Source organism: Chiloscyllium plagiosum, unplaced genomic scaffold (genome assembly GCF_037043375.1).
Source record: "Chiloscyllium plagiosum isolate Xiang-an unplaced genomic scaffold, Cpla_swu_hap1 HiC_scaffold_45, whole genome shotgun sequence".
Taxonomy (NCBI): domain Eukaryota; kingdom Metazoa; phylum Chordata; class Chondrichthyes; order Orectolobiformes; family Hemiscylliidae; genus Chiloscyllium; species Chiloscyllium plagiosum.
The window spans coordinates 22,336,383-22,356,633 of record NW_028270183.1 but is presented as its reverse complement, the minus strand read 5'-3'; the positions used below and the strand labels follow the sequence as shown (position 1 = coordinate 22,356,633).

Sequence of the window (20,251 nt, the reverse complement as noted above, 5' to 3'; positions counted from 1 at the left end):
CATTAGTGAGATAAGGGTGGCCTAAGTGTTGGAAAATAAAGTTGGTTCCCAGGAAATATCATTGGACCAAGTAACTGTCAAAGAAAACAGTATTGTGTATTAATTGGAAATTGTTTGAACGTACTATGTGATCATGGCCTGTACCCTTACTTAAGAAAAGTATAAAAAATGTCTTTGTTTTAAGCCATGCATGAAGCTCCTCAGAGGAATATGGAAGTGCTCAACTTCTGTGTTCCCGGACACTCTGCAGCCGGTGGTATGAAGAAATAAATAGACAATAGACAATAGGCCATTCTGCCCTTCGACCCTGCAACACCATTCAATATGATCATGGCTAATCATCCTTAATCAGTATCCTGTTCCTGCCTTATCTCCATAACCCTTGATTCCACTATCCTTGAGAGCTCTATCCAACTCTTTCTTAAATGAATCCAGAGACTGGGCTTCCACTGCCCTCTGGGGCAGAGCATTCCACACAGCCACCACTCTCTGGGTGAAGAAGTTTCTCCTCATCTCTGTCCTAAATGGTCTACCCCGTATTTTTAAGCTGTGTCCTCTGGTTCGGCACTCACCCATCAGCGGAAACATGTTTCCTGCCTCCAGAGTGTCCAATCCTTTAATAATCTTATATGTCTCAATCAGATCCCCTCTCAATCTTCTAAACTCAAGCCCAGTCGCTCCAGTCTTTCAGCGTAAGGTAGTCCCGCCATTCCAGGAATTGACCTTGTAAACCTACGCTGCACTCCCTCAATAGCCAGAATGTCTTTCCTCAAATTTGGAGACCAGAACTGCACACAATACTCCAGGTGTGGTCTCACCAGGGCCCTGTGTACAGCTGCAGAAGAACCTCTTTGCTTCTATACTCAATCCCTCTTGTTATGAAGGCCAGCATGCTATTAGCCTTCTTCACTACCTGCTGTACCTGCATGCTTATCTTCATTGACTGGTGTACAAGTACACCCAGATCTCTTTGTATTACCCCTTTACCTAAATTGATTCCATTTAGGTAGTAATCTGCCTTCCTGTTCTTGCCACCAAAGTGGATAACCATACATTTATCCACATTAAACTGCATCTGCCATGCATCTGACCACTCACCTAACCTGTCCAGGTCACCCTGTAATCTCCTAACATCCTCCTCACATTTCACCCTGCCACCCAGCTTAGTATCATCAGCAAATTTGCTAATGTTATTACTAATACCATCTTCTATATCATTAATATATATTGTAAAAAGCAGCGGTCCCAATACTGATCCCTGCGGTACCCCACTGGTCACTGCCCGCCATTCCAAAATGGAGCCGTTTATCACTACTCTTTGTTTCCTGTTAGCCAAACAACTTTCAATCCAAGTTAGTACTTTGCCCCCAATACCATGCGCCCTAAGTTTGCTCACTAACCTCCTATGTGGGACTTTATGTAAGTCCAGGTACAGTACGTCTATTGGATCTCCCTCATCCATCTTCAGAGTTACATCCTCAAAAAATTCCAGAGGACTAGTCAAGCATGATTTCCCCTTCATAAATCCATGCTGACTCTGACCTATCCTGTTACTACTATCCAGATGTGTCGTAATTTCATCCTTTATAATAGACTCCAGCATCTTTCCCACCACTGAAGTCAGACTAACTGGTCTATAATTTCCTGCTTTCTCTCTCCCACCTTTCTTAAAATGTGGTACAACATTAGCCACTCTCCAATCCGCAGGAACTGATCCTGAATCTATTGAACTCTGGAAAATAATCACCAACGCATCGACGATTTCTCGAGCCACCTCCTTCAGTGGTAAGAGTGAAGTCTTAAAGAACCAGAGTGTTTGTGAGTGCTTATTGACCAATTATGGAACAGAGACCTGTGGAGTTGAAGACCTGGGTCCAGATCTTCAACTCCAATTTCAGAGAACTGTGCAGCTGGACTCCAAGATCCCTCTGTTCCACTACACCCCTTAATGCACTACCATTCAGCATGAAATTCCTGCTTTGATTTGACTTTCCAAAATGCAAGACCTCATACTTGTCTATATTAAACTGCATTTGCCATTTCTCAGCCCACTTCCCAAGCTGATGAAGGTCCTGCTGTAATTTCTGATCACCTCATCACTATCCACGATACGCTTATCTTAGTATCTTAAACTGACTAATCATGCCTTGTACATTCTCATCCAAATCATTGATATAGATAACAAACAGTAATAGGTCCAGAACTAACCCCCGAGGCATTCCATTAGCCATAGGCCTCCAGTCCGGCAAGCATTCTTCAACTATTACCCTCTGCTTCCTATCATCAAGCTAATTGTGTATTCAGTTTGCCAGCTCTCTCTGGATTCCATGTGATCTCAAATTCCAGAGCAGCCTATTCATGTGGAACTTTATCAAAGGCCTTACTGAAATCCATACAGACAACATCTACTGCCCAGCCTTCATCAACCTTCCTGGTCACTTCATCATAGACTCTAACACATTTGTCATAGAGCCACACAGATGTATAACATGGAAACAGACCCTTCAGTCCAACCCGTCCATGCCGACCAGATATCCCAACTCAATCTAGTCCCACCTGCCAGCACCCAGCCCATATCCCTCCAAACCCTTCCTATTCATATACCCATCCAAATGTCTCTTAAATGTTGCAATTGTACCAGCCTCCACCACATCCTCTGGCAGCTCATTCCATACACGTACCACCCTCTGCGAGAAAAAGTTGCCCTTAGGTCTCTTTTATATCTTTCCACTTTCACATTAAACATATGCCTTCTAGTTCTGGACTCCCCGACCCCAGGGAAAAGACTTTGTCTATTTATCCTATCTATGCCCCTCATAATTTTGTAAACCTCTATAAAGTCACCCCTTAGCCTCCGACGCTCCAGGGAAAACAGCCCCAGCCTGTTCAGCCTCTCCCTGTAGTTTAGATCCTTCAACCCTGGCAACATCCTTGTAAATCTTTTCTGAACCCTTTCAAGTTTCACAACATCTTTCCGATAGGAAGGAGACCAGAATTGCACGCAACATTCCAACACTGGCCTAACCAATGTCCTGTACAGCCGCAACATGACCTCCCAACTCCTGTACTCTGACCAATAAAGGAAAGCATACCAAACGCCTTCGTCACTATCCTACCTACCTGCGACTCCACTTTCAAGGAGCTGTGAACCTGCGCAGTCCAAGGTCTCTTTGTTCAGCAACACTCCCTCGGACCTTACCATTAAGTATATAAGCCCTGCTAAGATTTGTTTTCCCAAAATGCATTACCTCACATTTATCTGAATTAAACTCCATCTGCCACTTCTCATCCCATTGGCCCATGTGGTCCAGATCCTGTTGTAATCTGAGGTAACCCTTTTCGCTGTCCACTACACCTCCAATTTTGCTGTCATCTGCAAACTTACTAACTGCACCTCTTATGCTCGCATTCAAATCATTTATGTAAATGACAAAAAGTAGAGGGCCCAGCACCGATCCTTGTGGCACTCCACTGGTCACAGGCCTCCAGTCTGAAAACAACCCTCCACCACCACCCTCTGTCTTCTACCTTTGAGCCAGTTCTGTATCCAAGTGGCTAGTTCTCCCTGTATTCCATGAGATCTAACCTTGCTAATCAGTCTCCCATGGGGAACCTTGTCGAATGCCTTACTGAAGTCCATATAGATCACATCTACTGCTCTGCCCTCATCAATCTTCTTTGTTACTTCTTCAAAAAACCCAATCAAGTTTGTGAGACATGATTTCCCACGCACAAAGCCATGTTGACTATCCCGAATCAGTCCTTGCCTTTCCAAATACATGTACATCCTGTCCCTCAGGATTCCCTCCAACAGCTTGCCCACCATCGAGGTCAGATTCACCGGTCTATAGTTCCCTGGCTTGTCTTTACTGCCCTTCTTAAACAGTGGCACCACGTTTGCCAACCTCCAGTCTTTCGGCACCTCAGCCGGGAACTATCGATGATACAAATATCTCAGCAAGAGGCCCAGCAATCACTTCTCTAGCTTCCCACAGAGTTCTCGGGTACACCTGATCAGGTCCTGGGGATTTATCCACCTTTAGCCATTTCAAGACATCCGGCACTTCCTCCTCTGTAATGTGGACATTTTGCAAGATGTCACCATCTATTTCCCTACAGTCTATATCTTCCATATCCTTTTCCACAGTAAACACTGATCCAAAATATTCATTTGGTATCTCCCCCATTTTCTGTGGCTCCACACAAAGGCCATCTTACTGATCTTTGAGGGGCCCTATTCTCTCCCTAGTTACCCTTTTGTCCTTAATATATTTGCAAAACCGTTTGGATTCTCCTTAATTGTATTTGCCAACGCTATCTCATGTCCCCGTTTTGCCCTCCTGATTTCCCTCTTAAGTATACTCCTACTTTCTTCATACTCTTCTAAGGATTCACTCGATCTATCCTGTCTACACCTGACATATGCTTCCTTCTTTTTCTTAACCAAACCCTCAATTTCTTTAGTCATCCAGCATTCCCTATACCTACCAGCCTTCTCTTTCACCCTGACAGGAATATGCTTTCTCTGGATTCTTATTATTTCATTTCTGAAGGCTTCCCATTTTCCAGCCATCCCTTTACCTGCGAACATCTGCCTCCGATCAGGTTTCGAAAGTTCTTGCCTAATACCGTCAAAATTGGCCTTTCTCCAATTTAGAACTTCAACTTTTAGATCTGGTCTATCCTTTGCCATCACTGTTTTAAAACAAATAGAATTATGGTCGCTGGCCCCAAAATGCTCCCAACTGACACCTCAGTCACCTGCCCTGCCTTATTTCCCAAGAGTAGGTCAAGTTTTGCACCTTCTCTGGTAGGTACACCCACATACTGAATCAGAAAATTGTCTTGTACACACTTAAGAAATTCCTCTCCATCTAAACCTTTAACACTATGGCAGTCCCAGTCGATGTTTGGAAAGTTAAAATCCCCTACCATAACTACCCTATTATTCTTAAAGATAGCTGAGATCTCCTTACAAGTTTGTTTCTCAATTTCCCTCTGACTATTGGGGGTTCTATAATACAATTCCAATAAGGTTATCATCCCTTTCTTATTTCGCAGTTTCACCCAAATAACTTCCCTGGATGTATTTCTGGGAATATCCTCCCTCAGCACAGCTGTAATGCTATCCCTTATCAAAAATGCCACTCCCCCTCCTCTCTTGCCTCCCTTTCTATCCTTCCTGTAGCATTTGTATCCTGGAACATTAAGCTGCCAGTCCTCCCATCCCTGAGCCATGTTTCCATAATTGCTATGATATCCCAGTCCCATGTTCCTAACTATGCCCTGAGTTCATCTGCCTTGCACTGAAATAAATGCAGTTCAATTTATTAGTCCTACCTTGTCCCTGCCTGCCCTGACTATCTGACTCACTTCTGTTCTCAGCTGTACCTGTCTCAGATCGATCTCTTTCCTCACACCTCTCCCTGGCTCCCATCCCCCCACTTTACTAGTTTAAATCCTCCCATGCAGTTCTAGCAAATCTCCCTGCCAGTATATTCGTCCCCTTCCAATTTAGGTGCAATCCGTCCTTCTTGTACAGGTCACTTCTACCCCAAAAGAGATTCCAATGATCCAAAAATGTGAATCCTTCTCCCATACACCAACTCCTGTGAGGCATGATCTCCCACCCACAAAGCCATGCTGACTACTCCTAATCAAACCTTGTCTTTCCAAATGCATGTATACCTTATCTCTCAGAATCTTCTCAAGTGACTTACCTACCACAGATGTTAGGCTTACTAGTTTACAGTTCCCAGGATTTTCTTTGCAGTCCTTCTTGAATAATGGCATAATAATTCGCTCCCCGCTGGCCTTCCAGGGCCTCACCTGTGGCTAATGATGATGCAAAAATATCAGCCAGGGCCTCTGCAATTTATTCTCTAGCCTCTTGTAGTGTGGTTGGATTTATGTGGTCAGGACCAAGAAATTTAACCACCTTCAGACATTCTAATAGGTCTGACACCTCCTCTACTGTAATGCAGACCAAGATAGGACCCACTAACTTCCTCAAGTTCCCAAGTCTTCATGTTTTTCTCCACAGTAAACACAGAGGAGAAATATTTATTGAGGACCTCGCCCATCCCCTGTGGTTCTACACATACTTTGGTCGTTGAGGGGGCCTATTCTCTCTCTCTAGTTATTCTTTCTCCTTTAATATACTTAAAAAACTTCTTTGGATTCACCCTAATCTTCTTAGCCCCCTTTTCATCCTCCTGATTTCTTTCTTCAGTGTTGACAGTATTTGTTCTGATGCCTAGTTGGCAGTGTTTCTATTGAGGTATATTTGATAGTATTTCTATTCGTGCCTGGTTGGTGGTGTTTGTATTGAGGCTTAGTGAGTCAGTGTTCCTCTGAATCCGAGATGGCCATGTTTCAATGTTTTAATTGATCCAGACTGGTCAGCTAGGTAATCTGCCCTTGTAAAACACTGTCTGGACACTCACTGGAAAGTGCCAAATTGCAGCCACAGTCTTTCTGGGACTGACACGTATTGCCACAAAGCCGATAGATATAGAGAGAAGATTCAGGATGTGTCCCAGAATGTGGGATGGAAAACCAAATCTAAATGTAACACAGTTTAACAGATTTCAAATAATTCACAAATGGAAATCCCATTTATTCCCCAATAGTAGCAGTCTACAGTTCATAAAAAAATCTAGGAAAATGTTGTTTTTTTATCATATCTATAGATTGCCTTAGCTGCTTCTTTTCAGTTTTGGTCCCGTGAGCTGTGAAGCTTTTCATAGCCAGCAAAGATTTTTAACCAAACACCCCTAGTCTGGAAGCATTGAAACCCTTTCACTCTACTAATATATTTGCTTAACTGCCCTAAACAGACTTATTTTTCTATTCTTGTGTCTGACATCAATCAGATCTCTTTTGAAATGAATTCAAAAACGTTTTAACTGAACCTAAAACAAAACTTGTTCACCTTAGCTTCTACTAAGCTAAAGGCTGAGTGTAGTTTTTTTTCTTTCCTATGTAAACACCACAATATAAATACTTGAAGTTCTTGTGGCACAGTGGTAGTGTCCCTATTTCTGAACCAGGAGATGTGTTTAAGTCCCCCCTACTCCAGTGCTGTATCATAACATTTCTGAACAAATTGATTAGGAAGTATTTACAAATAAACTTCCTTTAACATCCCTGGAGGCCCATGTTCATTTAGTCTTTTAGACAAACTAGTTTAAGTCATAGCTCTGAAAAGAATGACCTAGTTAATTATTAAATTCCTTCATACAAATATTCCAAACTGATATGCCACTAGTTTAAAATCCAAACTCTAAAAGAATTGATGTTATAACATATCACACACCTTTCATCACAAGTGTTACATTGGGGCCTGGTTTGTCAGTGATTAGACTGCATTAACAGTTCATCTTTCAAATCTGGTTTGACTCTTCAGTTCTGAAGAAATGTCTTTGGATTTGCAATGTAAACTCTGTTTCTCTCTGCTGGGATACTGCCAGACCTGTTGAGTTTCTCCAGAATTATCTATAATTGTTCCTCTGCTAGGAAACCGAAACTAAGGCAGCTTATTTCAATTTGGTGAGACTGCATCTGGAATATTATGTACAGATCTGATCACTGTATTTACAGAAGAGTGCTAATGCATTACAAGCAGTTCAAAGACGGTTTACTGGACTAATACGTAGAATTAAATGTTTTATTTTATGAGGAAAGATTAGGCACCCTTGGCTTGTATTCTCTGGAGTTTAGAAGAGTCAATGATGACTTAAGTAAAACATATAAGATCTTGAGGGGGCGTAAAACATATAAGATCTTGAGGAGGCCTGACCAAGCGCTTGTGGAAAGGATGTTTCCTCTTGTGGAAGAACCCAGAACTAAGTTTAAAAATAAGGGGTCGCTGATATAAAACGAAGATAAGGAAACATTCCCTTCCTCAAAAGGCAGTGGATACAGAATCTTTAAACATTTTTAAGGCAGATATAAATTTTTAATGGCCATAGAAAAATTATCAGGAAATATACTGGAATGTAGGGTTGAGGTTAGCTATGATCTTATTGAATGATAGAATAGGCTGAAAGGTTTGAATGGCCCACTCATGTTTCTTGTTTCTATGACTTGGGGATGCTAAGCTTTTACTTCAAGGTAGTAGGTCGAGATTGATCAATGATTTAAATGTGCAAATGGCCAATGCCTGGAGCTCAGTGTCCCTCAGCCTTGTTCCTCCTGTAACTGTTTGCTCCAATTTCTGCCTCTCATATCATCCCACAGGCTACAGAGTCCAGCAAAACAGCCATGAGGAGCCAGAACAAAATAGTCTCCCCCATTTGACAGTGCGGTAAAGCTGAGTAAATCAGATGGCAGTCTGTCAGCACAATTAAGGCATTTGCCTCTGGTTTATTTAGCAGCAGCTGTCACCAGGCTGTAAACTGGGAGATATGCCAAGCTGGTGAGTGTGATTGCCAGCCCCAGGAACAGTTGAGGGAGTGAAGCTACCGTGTCAATCTCTCTCACGGACTCTGTCTGAACATCACCTGATATGGCTTTCAGCTGTGCGGAAGCCTTCAACCGTGCCTTTGTTGTCGTTGGATTGACTATCCCAATGTTCTCCTGTCTGGCCTTCCATTCTCCAGAAACTTGAGTCCATTCAAATCTCTGCTGCCCAGATTCTGACTCACTGCAAGTTCTATTTATCCCATGCTCTCTTACCTACACTGGGCTCCTAGTCCAGCTACAACTTAAATTTTAAATTCTCATCCTTGTTTCTAGCTTCCTCAGGAACTCACCCTTCCCTAACTCTTTAATCTCCTTCAGTCTCTCAACTGACCAAGGTATCTGTGTTCCTTTAATTCTGGTCCCTTAATTCCAGTGTTTCACTATTGAAGCTTGCAGCTTCAGCAGCTCTCAGCTTTGAAACTCTCTCTCTAAATCTGTCTGTCTCTTCACCTCTCCCTCTGTCTCTAACTTTAAGATCCTCCTTAAAACCTGCCTCTTTGACCTGAAGTCCTGTCCCAATATCTACTTATATGGTTTAGGGTCAAATCTAGTTTAACTTGCATGCATTTAATGCCTTGAAATGTTTCAATGGGCTAAAGGTGCTACATAAATGTATGCTGTTGTTGTTAAACACAATACAGGCTATGGAGGTTTTGCAGTATGCACTTGAGGGAATTGGTGGGATGGAAATTGTTGACATTAGGGATGCTGTTAAATGAGCCATTATCTAATTTTTCTTGCTAGAGAAATTAATTGACAGGTCAAATAATTGACTATTATCTTTTATATTGTCTCATGACCATTAACGCAACTTTGAAATTGTGAGAGTCTGTCTGATCCCCTGACCCATTAATTGGGGAGGACCTCATCATGTCAGATTGGTAACTCAAATGAAGCTGCAGTTTGCACTGTGGTAATACACAACCATCTGTTGTGGAGGGTAGTGCTAACAATTGGTTGAACATGGGTTCCAGATCAGCGATGCTTGGATTCCCAGGGGATGAAACACGTCCATTGTACACAGTTTCAATGGTTCAAGCCTCTCCATTGACACTACTTGTACATTTGGTTGTACTGCTTCAGGAAGTACACTGACCCAGACTGTTTGATGATGGGGTGCATCACTGCATTACTTTAGTTATTGATCTTGTGTAGGTAGAATTGAGGCACTTGTTAAATCCCCTCAAACATGGAATGTTGACTTCATTAGTAATTACACAGACCAGAAACTCTTCAAAACCAACCCCTTGATCATCATTACTAGCAAAATTGACTCTATTGAAAGAGGATTGTCAATTGAAAGGAGGAGCACCTTACTGAAAAGTGTAAACCCCTCTTTCCTGTTTCCTGACCCACTTAGTGCTACATGCATCTCACTGAAACAAAATCTTTGCCACTGGGATGTGACGGTATAACAATAATTACTCACTTTGTCCTTGCAAAATGACTACATATGGCATCTTTTTACAGAGGCTTTGCAGCACAGAAGCAGGTCATTTGGCTCAATATGTCCATTCTGTTCTCTGTGGTCCTTAAGGTCGTCTTGCCACTTTTTGCTGGATAAGGTCCCTCCTGAAAAGCAGCTATGCGATTGTTGTGATGACTCTCTCCAATATTTATCTCTGGATAGGAATACTGTGGTGCCACCTTGGTTCCACACACACACACACATCGCCTTGTTTCGAGAAGACAGTTACAGGTTGTTCTGCTATAACGTACATTTCTGCTATAATGTGTGTTTCATTGACATGATTGACGAATTGGGGACGCTTTCTAAAGCACAAACTTTGAAAACATGTGGCTGTAATGTGATTAAATTGTGAACACTTTAAACGCTGCTTCTAAAGCGTGACTTATCTATAATGTGGGGTTGCACAAGGACACAATCATTGCATTGTAGAAGAATTACCTGCAAGCATTCAAAAGTGATTCAACCTGAGGTCTAGCCTGGCTTTCTCTTGCACAAGGATCTCAGTGAGTCTCTCTTTCATCGCACCCCTTCCACCACCCCCCCGGTCTGGTCATCCCAAGGATGCCCATCCTTATCCTGCAATTGTCTGACAAACCCACTCCCACACTCACCCTCAGTAGAAGTGGTGGGGTTGCGAACCCATTGTGCTTTTCCAACTGTGCAGGTCCTGCAACCAATCATGGACTTAGTCTGCCTGAGTGAGCCAGCCAATCCCTGTAATTATGTCTAAGTGAGACAGCCAATCGCTGTGCAATTATGCTAAGAGGCAGGTTGAGGTGACCAATGGCAGGAGAGAATGAAAACCTAGGATTCTGAATGAGCCCTATGGTCCAGTAAAATTAAAGATCTAATTGTTCCGTTACAATGTTTCCAATGGTGTTGAGACGTCATCATTGGCAAACACTTTATGATTGTCCATCTATTAAATTCTGTGTCACTGGTCATGGCTGATGAGCCCAATTCTAGAACTGCATCTCCAACTATTATCTACCTAGTTATGAATACAATGGATTGGTAAGCAAGGATAGCCTGGCACAGAATCTGTTGTTTTCTGAAAGGAATGCCAAACTTTTACTACCCTCAGAGCATAAAGTTGCTTCCTAATTGCAACCTGAAAGGTAAGCTCTAATTTACACCTTAAGCTAGACTTTGTAAACAGCAGAGGCTCTCCTCCATTTACTCTAACATATTGTGAAAACTGTGAATAAATCACCCCTGATCTTCTAAATCTCAGCAATATTCTCAAAGGTTAAATTCAAGGGGTTCTTCAGGAGCCTTACTTTCTTCTGGAGGGCACAGTGAAAGATGAAGATGAACATTCCCTGGAATGCATTGAATGTTGTGAAGAGATAGGCCATCACCATGGATTCCTCATTGATAAACATCAGGCCAAATGCCCAGGTGAGACCCAGCAGGAAAAGGAGAGCGATAGCACCCAAAGCCCAGGACCTAAAAGACAACACAAAGAATTATCGGTTAGTTTCTGCATATCAACCACATGGAGAGGGAGAGAAAACTTCAAGGGACTTAAAGGGAAAGTGGCTACAGTTTTGGTGAGAATAGCAAATAGACAAACTCGCCTGTAAATATTGTTATTTTAGAACCCATACTGTGTGGAAACAGGCTCTTTGGCCCAACAAGTCCACATCGACCCTCCGAAGACTGTCCCACCCAGATCCATTCTCTCTACATTTAACCCTGACTCATGCACCTAACCTATACATCCCTGAACACTATGGGCAATTTAGCACTGCCAATTCACCTAACCTGCACATATTTGGATTGTGGAAGGAAACCGGAGCACTCAGAGGAAACCATGCAGACACGAGGAGAATGTGCAAACCCCACACAGACAATTGTCCAAAGCTGGAATTGAACCCAGGTCCCTGGTGCTGACCACTGAGCTACCGTGCTACCCCCCAAAGCTGCTTGACTCCAAAAGGTATACTAACACCAGAGTCCTGCCTTGTAAACATGGATTTATTTTGGCGAATTGCACTTAAAGGGGTTAGATCCCAGACTGAAATGTAGGAGTTAGCTAGTGACATTCCTAATTGTTAGCCTCCCTTCCTTTTTAGTACACTTCCAGTTATCAAGGAAAGGCATGAATGACGACGAATTCTGTAAATCTAAATGTGAAAGGATAGCTGAATGGATGACAGAGTAAACTCCTGCAGCAGGTCAACAAGGGATGAAACAATGTGCCCAGTTTTGAGATGCCAGTCACATCCTTTCTTGGAGAGTTGGATACTCACCCCAAGGGCAAGTCCTTCCTTATGGCATTATTAATCCTGCTTTAGATATTTTCCCATTTTCCCATTTAAATGTACCCATACGGGGAGAATGCGGGTAAGTGGAGTTGAAATGCCCATCAGCCATGATTGAATGGCGGAGTGGACTCGATGGGCCGAACGGCCTTACTTCCGCTCCTATGTCTTATGGTCTTATACATGCATGAGTTGGGTGCAGGAATAGGTCATTTGGTCCCTTGAGTCCACCATTCATTTAAGATTATGGATAATCTGATGTAGCCTTAACTCCAGTTTCCTTTCTCTGCCCCCATAACACAGGTTGGACAAAAATTTGTTTAACTCAGCTTTAAATATGTTCAATAACCAGCCTCTACTGCTCTCAGGGGTGGGGAGAAGAATCCCACAGACCAATGACCCTCTGAAAAAGAAATTGCTCTTAATTTCTGTCTTAAATGAAAGACCTCTTATCCTGAAACTAATTTTCCTTGTTCTAGACTCTCCCAAGAGAGGAGACATACTGTCAGTACCTTACCTTCCCAGGTCCTGCAGATTCTTATATGTTTCAATAAAATTGCCTCCCATTCTTCTAAAAGATAATGTGTAGACACAAATTACCAAACCTTGCATCTAAGACAATGCCTCCATCTCCAGAACTGAGTGAACACTTTGACATTATAATTAAAGGTGACCAAAAGCCTCAATCAGTTTTGTTCAATGCCCCCTTACTGGACCCTGTCTGTATAACAGCAGGGCTGAAAATATGTTGCTGGAAAAGCGCAGCAGGTCAGGCAGCATCCAAGGATCAGGAGAATCGACGTTTCGGACATGAGCTTCAGGAATGGCTCATGCCCGAAACGTCGATTCCCCTGCTCCTTGGATGCTGCCTGACCTGCTGCGCTTTTCCAGCAACACATTTTCAGCTCTGATCTCCAGCATCTGCAGTCCTCACTTTCTCCTGTATAACAGCAGGCTCATGGCTACATTTTGACTTTGTGTGATATTGTAAACTTGGTGAAAATGAGTTCACAACCACTGAATTAGCATCTCTCCCATCGTTAATTCCACTGACATCAGCCAGAGCTTACTGGGAAGCATCTTACTTCTGAGTCAAGGGATTGTGGGTTCAAGTCACACATGATCCTGACTTGCAAATATATCGCCATTCCTTCAACGTCAATGGGTCAAAATCCTTGAACACCCTCCCTACAACAACACTGTGGGGGGTATCTGCACCCTGTGAACTGCAGTGGTTAAAAACGGTGGCTTACCACCACCTTAAGGGCAATTAGGAATGGGCAATAAATGCTGGCCTAACCAGCGATGCCCACACTTCGTGAATGAATAGAAAGTGTCCCAAAGCAAAGACTCGAGCACAAAATCCAGCTGACCCTCTTAGTGCAATACAAAAGCAATGTTTCCTGGTGGGGATGCTGCATTTCAGCTGAGATCTGCCCTCTTAGGTTTCTATAAATGTTTATATCACAATGGTGCTTTAAAGATTCTGGGATAATCATCTGGTGTTCTGGCAATACTTATTCCTTAACTAATCCCAACCAAAACAGATTATCTCATCATATTGCCCTTAGAGGGAGCTTGCTGTGTGCAAATTGGCTGCCATGTTGCATGCTTTACAACAGTACCTACATTTGAATAGATATTTCATTTGATATTTCAGAATGGCCTGAAAAGATTTTCTTCCATTTTAAGTTTAGTTTTAGTATACAGACCTGGAAATGTCTTTCAATTTAGCAGAGAAGAAATTCAGGTGTAAGAAAGGGATCTGTGTAATGAGGTCAGATAAACATGGCTTTACAAGAGTTGTCACCCAATGTTGATAGACTCACACCACATGGATAACTAGATCAAGTCCATATTGCAGCTGACGTCCCATGGCTGGTAATGGTGACCAAGAGTAGAAGTAGGGTAAATACTACATCATTTCTATTTTTATTTCTTCTTAAATGGGATGTGGCCATCACTGGAAAAGCAAACATTTGTTTCCTATTCATATTTGCCCCTGAGCTGATTTGCTGCCTAGGAAGTTTCTCGGGCAGTCACCCATGTTGTTGATGTCACACGTAGGCCAGGCTAGGTAAGGATGACAGATTTTCTTCCTTAAAGGATCACATTTTTATGTCTCTGTGCTTTGTTAAGGGGCTCAAAACTGCTCACAGTATTCCAGCTATGGTCCGACTTGGTATAGTTTTAGCAAAGCCTCCTTACTACTATACTCCATTCCCTTTGGAATAAAGGCCAACATTCCATTTGCCTTCCCTATTTCCAGCTGAACTTGGATGTAGACATTCTCTTCCTGTCTCACTCTGGATATGTTATCCACGTTGATGGTCTGCAATGCTGCCATATCCTTTTGCTTTGTAAGCCTAGTTTCCACTCTCCCAAACTCTGTCCTCCAATTAGTTGGTGTAACTAAGTTGTATACATAGTGTTCATAGTTTTGAATTTAATCACAGCTGTTCAGTCATTATGGCTTGCAGTTATTTTGTTCAGGTTTGTACAATTAAGATTTTTATTGAGGTTTACATTCATCCTGCCATTTATTGACTCACCCTTGGTTTTTCCATGCATCTTTCAAAACGTATGGACTACAAAGCCAGATTCTAATCAATATCTGGCTTGTTCAGTACTCTCATATTTGGGAATAAAACAAAACACTGAATTTGCTTCCCACCCTTTCAACTAATGCACCAGAGCCAATTTCCTCATCTCTCTCCTCTATTTGTTTTGCTGATTACAATAAACCCATGACCTCTAGTTATGGGCACTCCTGTCTGTGGATCCTCCTAACTTCTCAGGAAAATCTTTATAGTTTGATCTCCTCTGTTCAATCACCCCTTAAACTTGCATTTCTCAAAAGGGGTCATCTACTGTTTGATTAGTCTATCTACATAACCAAAGTCCTTTATCTTTGGTGCCAATTTTTTCTGCACCCTCTCCAAGGCTTTGACAGTCTTCTTAAAGTTTGATGCCCTTGGACAGAATACACTCTCCGACATATTTCTGTGTTTTCTGAGTCTTTTAGCCAACAATGACTCACACACCAGAGACAGCAAGGAACGCTGCAATCATTAATACCACACAAAGGAAAGGTGCAGCTGACAGGGTCAGACAATAGGCGGGCAATAGCTGCACTAGGTTTGACATTGTAATACTAGATCTTACTTGAGAAATGGTTTGTTGTCCTCATATCTACAGAAGCAAAGAAAAGAGGTTCCATTAGAATAAGTGCCAGTTGCGGGAGATCACATCAACACTTTCACAATGGCTCTGTGTAACCCAAGTCCCAGCAGCCAGCACCCAACTCAAGGAAACTGAACTGTTATGAACTCCAAAACTTAACATCTGGCCAACTCCATTACAAATGACTGTTCTTGTGTTACAGATCAGTTTATGGGAGGTTTGGAAGGAGGGTGTGCCCTGCAATATTTTACACGTACAGGTGAAGGCACTTGCAATTCCTGAGGATAGCCACTATGGGAGAAAAGGACATAAATGACTCTCAGTGGCAATGAGCTCATCTGTACCCATAATGACAAATAGGGCACATGTGTGATAGGATGTGCAGTGCTAACGTCATTTTCAATACAGATTGCAGCCCAAAAACAGGCCATTCAGCCTGACATTTCCTTGCTGGTGTTTATACTCCCAACTGGCTTCACTTCACCCTTCCCTTCTATGCTTTTCTCTCTTGTACAATTATCAAGCTTCCCCTTAAATATATCTATGTTAATCACCTCCATCCCCATGACAGTGACAGTTATCCTAAATTCCATACTGGGTTTATTAATAACTATCTTATGCTTGTACTAGTTTTGGTTGCCCAATGTTCACATTTCCCTGACAAACACTTTCACCAGGTCCTCGAGAGAGAGACTACTGCCATGTCAAAATCAAGGGATATGCAGAAACTGGCAGATAATTAGCACTGGGGGAGGAGATTTGGGGTCACAGTCCATAAGGTAAACAGTTGCGGTGGCACAATCCCCAAGTTACACAGACTCGGAGCTCTGCAGTCTCCTGGAAGTTTTAACAGTATTTACATCGTACTGTCATACAACACAAACCGGAGGTCATTCAGCTTATCCTGCCTGTGCCAGCTATTTGAAGGGGTGATCCACAAGTTCCCTGCAATTACTTTTTTCCAATTCGAATATTTATCCATTATACAAGTTCCTATTAAATATGTTACCTCCCCCTCCTGTTATGTTCTTTCAGGATATCAAGTTCCAGATTAACTCAGTGTGTGAATCTCTCAATTTTCATTTCCCCACTGGTTCTTTTACAAAGGATCTTAAATCTTCCGGTAACTGACTGTTCTGTTGGTGAAAACTAATTGTTTTGTTGCTGCCATGAAAACCTCCCAATTAAATCCTCCCTTCATCTCTACTTGAAGAAGCATGATCCCAGTTTTTGCAGCCTTTCCACATTATTGATATCCCATCACCTAGTACCATCCCCATGGCCTTGACATCCAGCCCAGATTTGGCCACAGTAGTTCAGTGATGGTCTAACCAGTGATTTATGAACTTTTCATGGAACAAGGTTAAGGATGTGTAGTTTAGGAAATATGACAGTGTGAAAAACACAAGATTAAGGCTGATAAGTCCCCCAGAGAGCTGGGTCCTTGGAGGGATGCTTAATCTCCAGGATGCAAAGCAAAAGAACTATGCAATCCCTGGATAAGAGCAGCCCTTTCAGTGCAGTTTATTCTATGCTGCTCTGTCCTGGGCATTGTTTAAAGGTCTGCCCAGGGCAAGTTAGCACAAGTGACCATGGATTGACCAGCTTACTACAAACACACTGCTCTTTAACTTTGCACATCTGGATTCAGATTCAGCTCAGCAATACATAAAAAAATTAATTATGGGGAATTTGTGCAGTTTTAATCCAAAGTACTGTCAATATCGCTGCTGGGAGGAATGTCACACAGGCATAACTAGAAGATTCCTCTCCTGAAATTAGGGTCAGAAATAATAAGGATGATCTAGAGGGAGCTTTACTTTGTACCCAACCCTGTGCTGTGCATGCCCTGGGAATGTTTTGATAGATACAGTGTAGGGGAAGCTTGACTCTGTATCTAACCTCATGCTGTCCCTCTGCTGGGAGGGTTTGACGGGAATAATGTAGAGTAGACTTCACTTTTAGTTTAAAAGAGTAGACGGAGCTTTACTCCATCTCTATACATGTGCTGTCCCTGTCCTGTGAGTATGACATAAGAAATAGATAAATTTCATACAACACATGTTTGTGAACATTTTTAAAAAAAGTACAGCATTCAATGAGAATCAGACAAATTACAAAGTTCAACAATTTAAGATTGGATGTGAAATTTTCTTGGAATTATTAGTTTTTTTTTATTAAAACAATAGATCAAACCTCAGTACTGTCCAAATGATGATATTTTTCCATTTCATGTATTCATAGGGGAGTATTGTGGCATTGAGGTGCCATACAATTTAATTATTTCCTATTAATCAAACAGACCTGTGCAACTGGAGCTTGACTGAAGAAGCCCTCAAAGCATGTACCTGAACCATGAGACACCTATGTGTCCAAGTACTGGCTCTCAACAATGAAAGCGAGACTTACAGAAAGCCCAGGTACATAATAATCCTGGAGAATTAACAGAGCCAAACACAACACTGGCCTGTGTCCTCCATGATGACAGCATTTACCCTCAATGAGATGCACGCTTGCAACCCACCGAAGTTTCCTTGGTTTCGTAGGTCCAGATCTGTATCTGGCCCAGTTTCTGATCTGTGGTATATTGGGCATTTACTGGGTATTGACATCACACCTCCAGGTATCACTGAGTCATGTATTCAGGCATTAATTGATCACATATCCTGGTATAATTGGATCACATGTGTGACATTTCTGGGCCACATGTCCAGCTATATCTATATTGTCCGTCTGGGTGTACCAAAACTCTAGAGGTCCTTTTCAAATTGTCCTGTGACAGCACCTTCCCATATGCCTCAAGGAGGCAACTCACCATCGTATTCACACAATATTTGAATGGGTTTGCGAGAGGGGGGAACCATTGAACTTATGCAAGGCTGAGTTAGATAGTATTTTGATCAACCTCTGAGCCAAGTGAGGAGGAGACAAGGAAGTGGAGTTGAGGTCACAATCAGTTTGGCCCTGATCCTTTAGATTAGCGGAACAGGGTTAAAGGGCTGAATGGCCTTTTCCTGCTCATAGGTCCTTGCTTTCTGTGAAGTGACTTTGTCAGCAAATTGACTCTATTTTATTTATCAATCAATCTGCATTTTGAGGGCGACTGATTGGCTAAACTTGCCTCAGCTAAATACGTTGCTGCACATAATTCTGTAAAACTCTCAGTCCAGAAAAATAAAGAGAAAGTCAGTTAAATCTGGGACACTATCAATGTTGAGTCCAACACTTCCAATGCCAAACCCTTGAGGGATCTACCTATTATACAAGGTAATGAGGATAAACTGGAATTTGTCTCCTTGGAATCACAGAATCCTTACAGTGTGGAAGTAGGCCATTTGGCACTTTTGAGTCCACACTGCCCTTCCGAAGAGTATCCTACTCAGACCCACCCCTCTACCTTAACCCTGTAATGTTGCATTTCCCATGGCTGATCCACCTAGCCTGCACAACCCAGAAGCTATGGGGCAAACTAGCATCGCCAATCCACCTAACCTGCACATATTTGGACTGTGGGAGGAAACCGGAGTACTCAGAGGAAACCCACACAGACAAGGGGAGAACATGCAAACTCCACATGGACAGTCACCTGAGGCTGGAATCAAAACCCGGGTGCTGTGAGGAAGCAACACTATTAGTGGAAAGTTACAAAAACATTTAACAGAGATATTTAAAATTACTTGGGGATGTGTTAGAATAGAGAGTGGGAAACTGTTTCCACTGACAGAAACGTTGGTAATGAAAGGAGACTGATTTAAGATAATTAGCTAAAGAACCAGAGGGGATGTGAGGCAAAAATTGTTTTAGGTTATGTTGTTCTGAAAAGGGCAGTAGATCAACTTTAATTGTAACTTTCAAAATGGCCATTGGAGATATGCTTGAGAAGGAGAAAGAAAAGATAAAGCTGTAGGAAGTGAGCAAGAGAATTTCAAAGAGCTGACACAGACTAGATGGACTAAATGGCCTGCTCTGTGCAGCATGATTCTTAAATGATGTCCCACAGTTTAAAGAGGTAAAGGCCCATTGGGTTACACAGACACATCCAGCACAGAATATTCATAAAAAGCAGCAATGCAGTGAAATGTTAAAATCTGCATACAGCAACACATCAGCATCAGTGTTCACTCAATCAATAAGCACTGCCAAGCACGCGAGCAGTCCAACCTGGGGCTTCTTCACCTGTACACTCTTTAAGGCTTTTTGAAAAAAAACTTTTATTTCCAATTCCTATCTTCACCACTAACTGATCAAATCTTCACACAGCCCTGGAAGAAATGAGGGCCCGCTCGTTTCCTCACTCACTGATCAGTGTACACATTCTCCAGTGTGTGCATACATTCACGTGTGTAAACACACATTCACACGCACATGTTCACAAACATGCACACGTGCACACACATGCCTAATCAGTGGGACATTTATAATAAATAGCGGTTCCCTCCACAATGATGGATATGATTGGAGTGGAGGGGTTCTCATTGTCAGTGTGGAGTAACTGTGAAAAGAGATATATTCTAGTAGTTTCATTCTTTTGGGTGGGATATGTTATCATTGGTAAAGTCTGCGTTTTTTGTCCATTTATAATTGCTTTTCAGTGTTTTTTAAAAAATTGTTCATTCATATGTTGAGGGCTTACTGGATCCCCTCAGAGGGCAGTGAAGAGTCAATCACATTGCTGTGGGTCTGAAGTCACATGTAGGTCAGACCAGGTAAATACGTCAATGATATTAGTGAACATGATGGGATTTTACAACAATTGTTGATAGGTGCTGAGACTAGCTTGATTTTCCATGTTGTGTACAAGTCTGAAAGGGTTACTACTGAGGAGTGCCATAATCACGATGAATTATGTTGATGTCATCCCGAC

At 42.2% G+C, this 20,251-nt stretch overlaps 1 protein-coding gene across 11 annotated transcripts in view; it reads right to left on the bottom strand.

Moving 5' to 3' along the window:
• LOC122552175 (adhesion G protein-coupled receptor L1-like) overlaps positions 1-20,251 on the bottom strand; it is a 631,704-nt gene that overhangs the window by 20,790 nt on the left and 590,663 nt on the right. For 7 of the 11 annotated variants that reach the window (XM_087983422.1, XM_087983425.1, XM_043694723.2 and 4 more), the window contains 2 exons: positions 15,370-15,396; positions 11,218-11,386 (listed from right to left, as the gene is read on the bottom strand). In XM_087983422.1, the coding sequence (XP_087839548.1) occupies positions 11,218-11,386; positions 15,370-15,396 (196 nt within the window). The remainder of the gene's footprint in view (positions 1-11,217; positions 11,387-15,369; positions 15,397-20,251) is intronic. The other 4 variants (XM_043694733.2, XM_043694734.2, XM_043694729.2 and 1 more) reach the window with 1 other exon arrangement.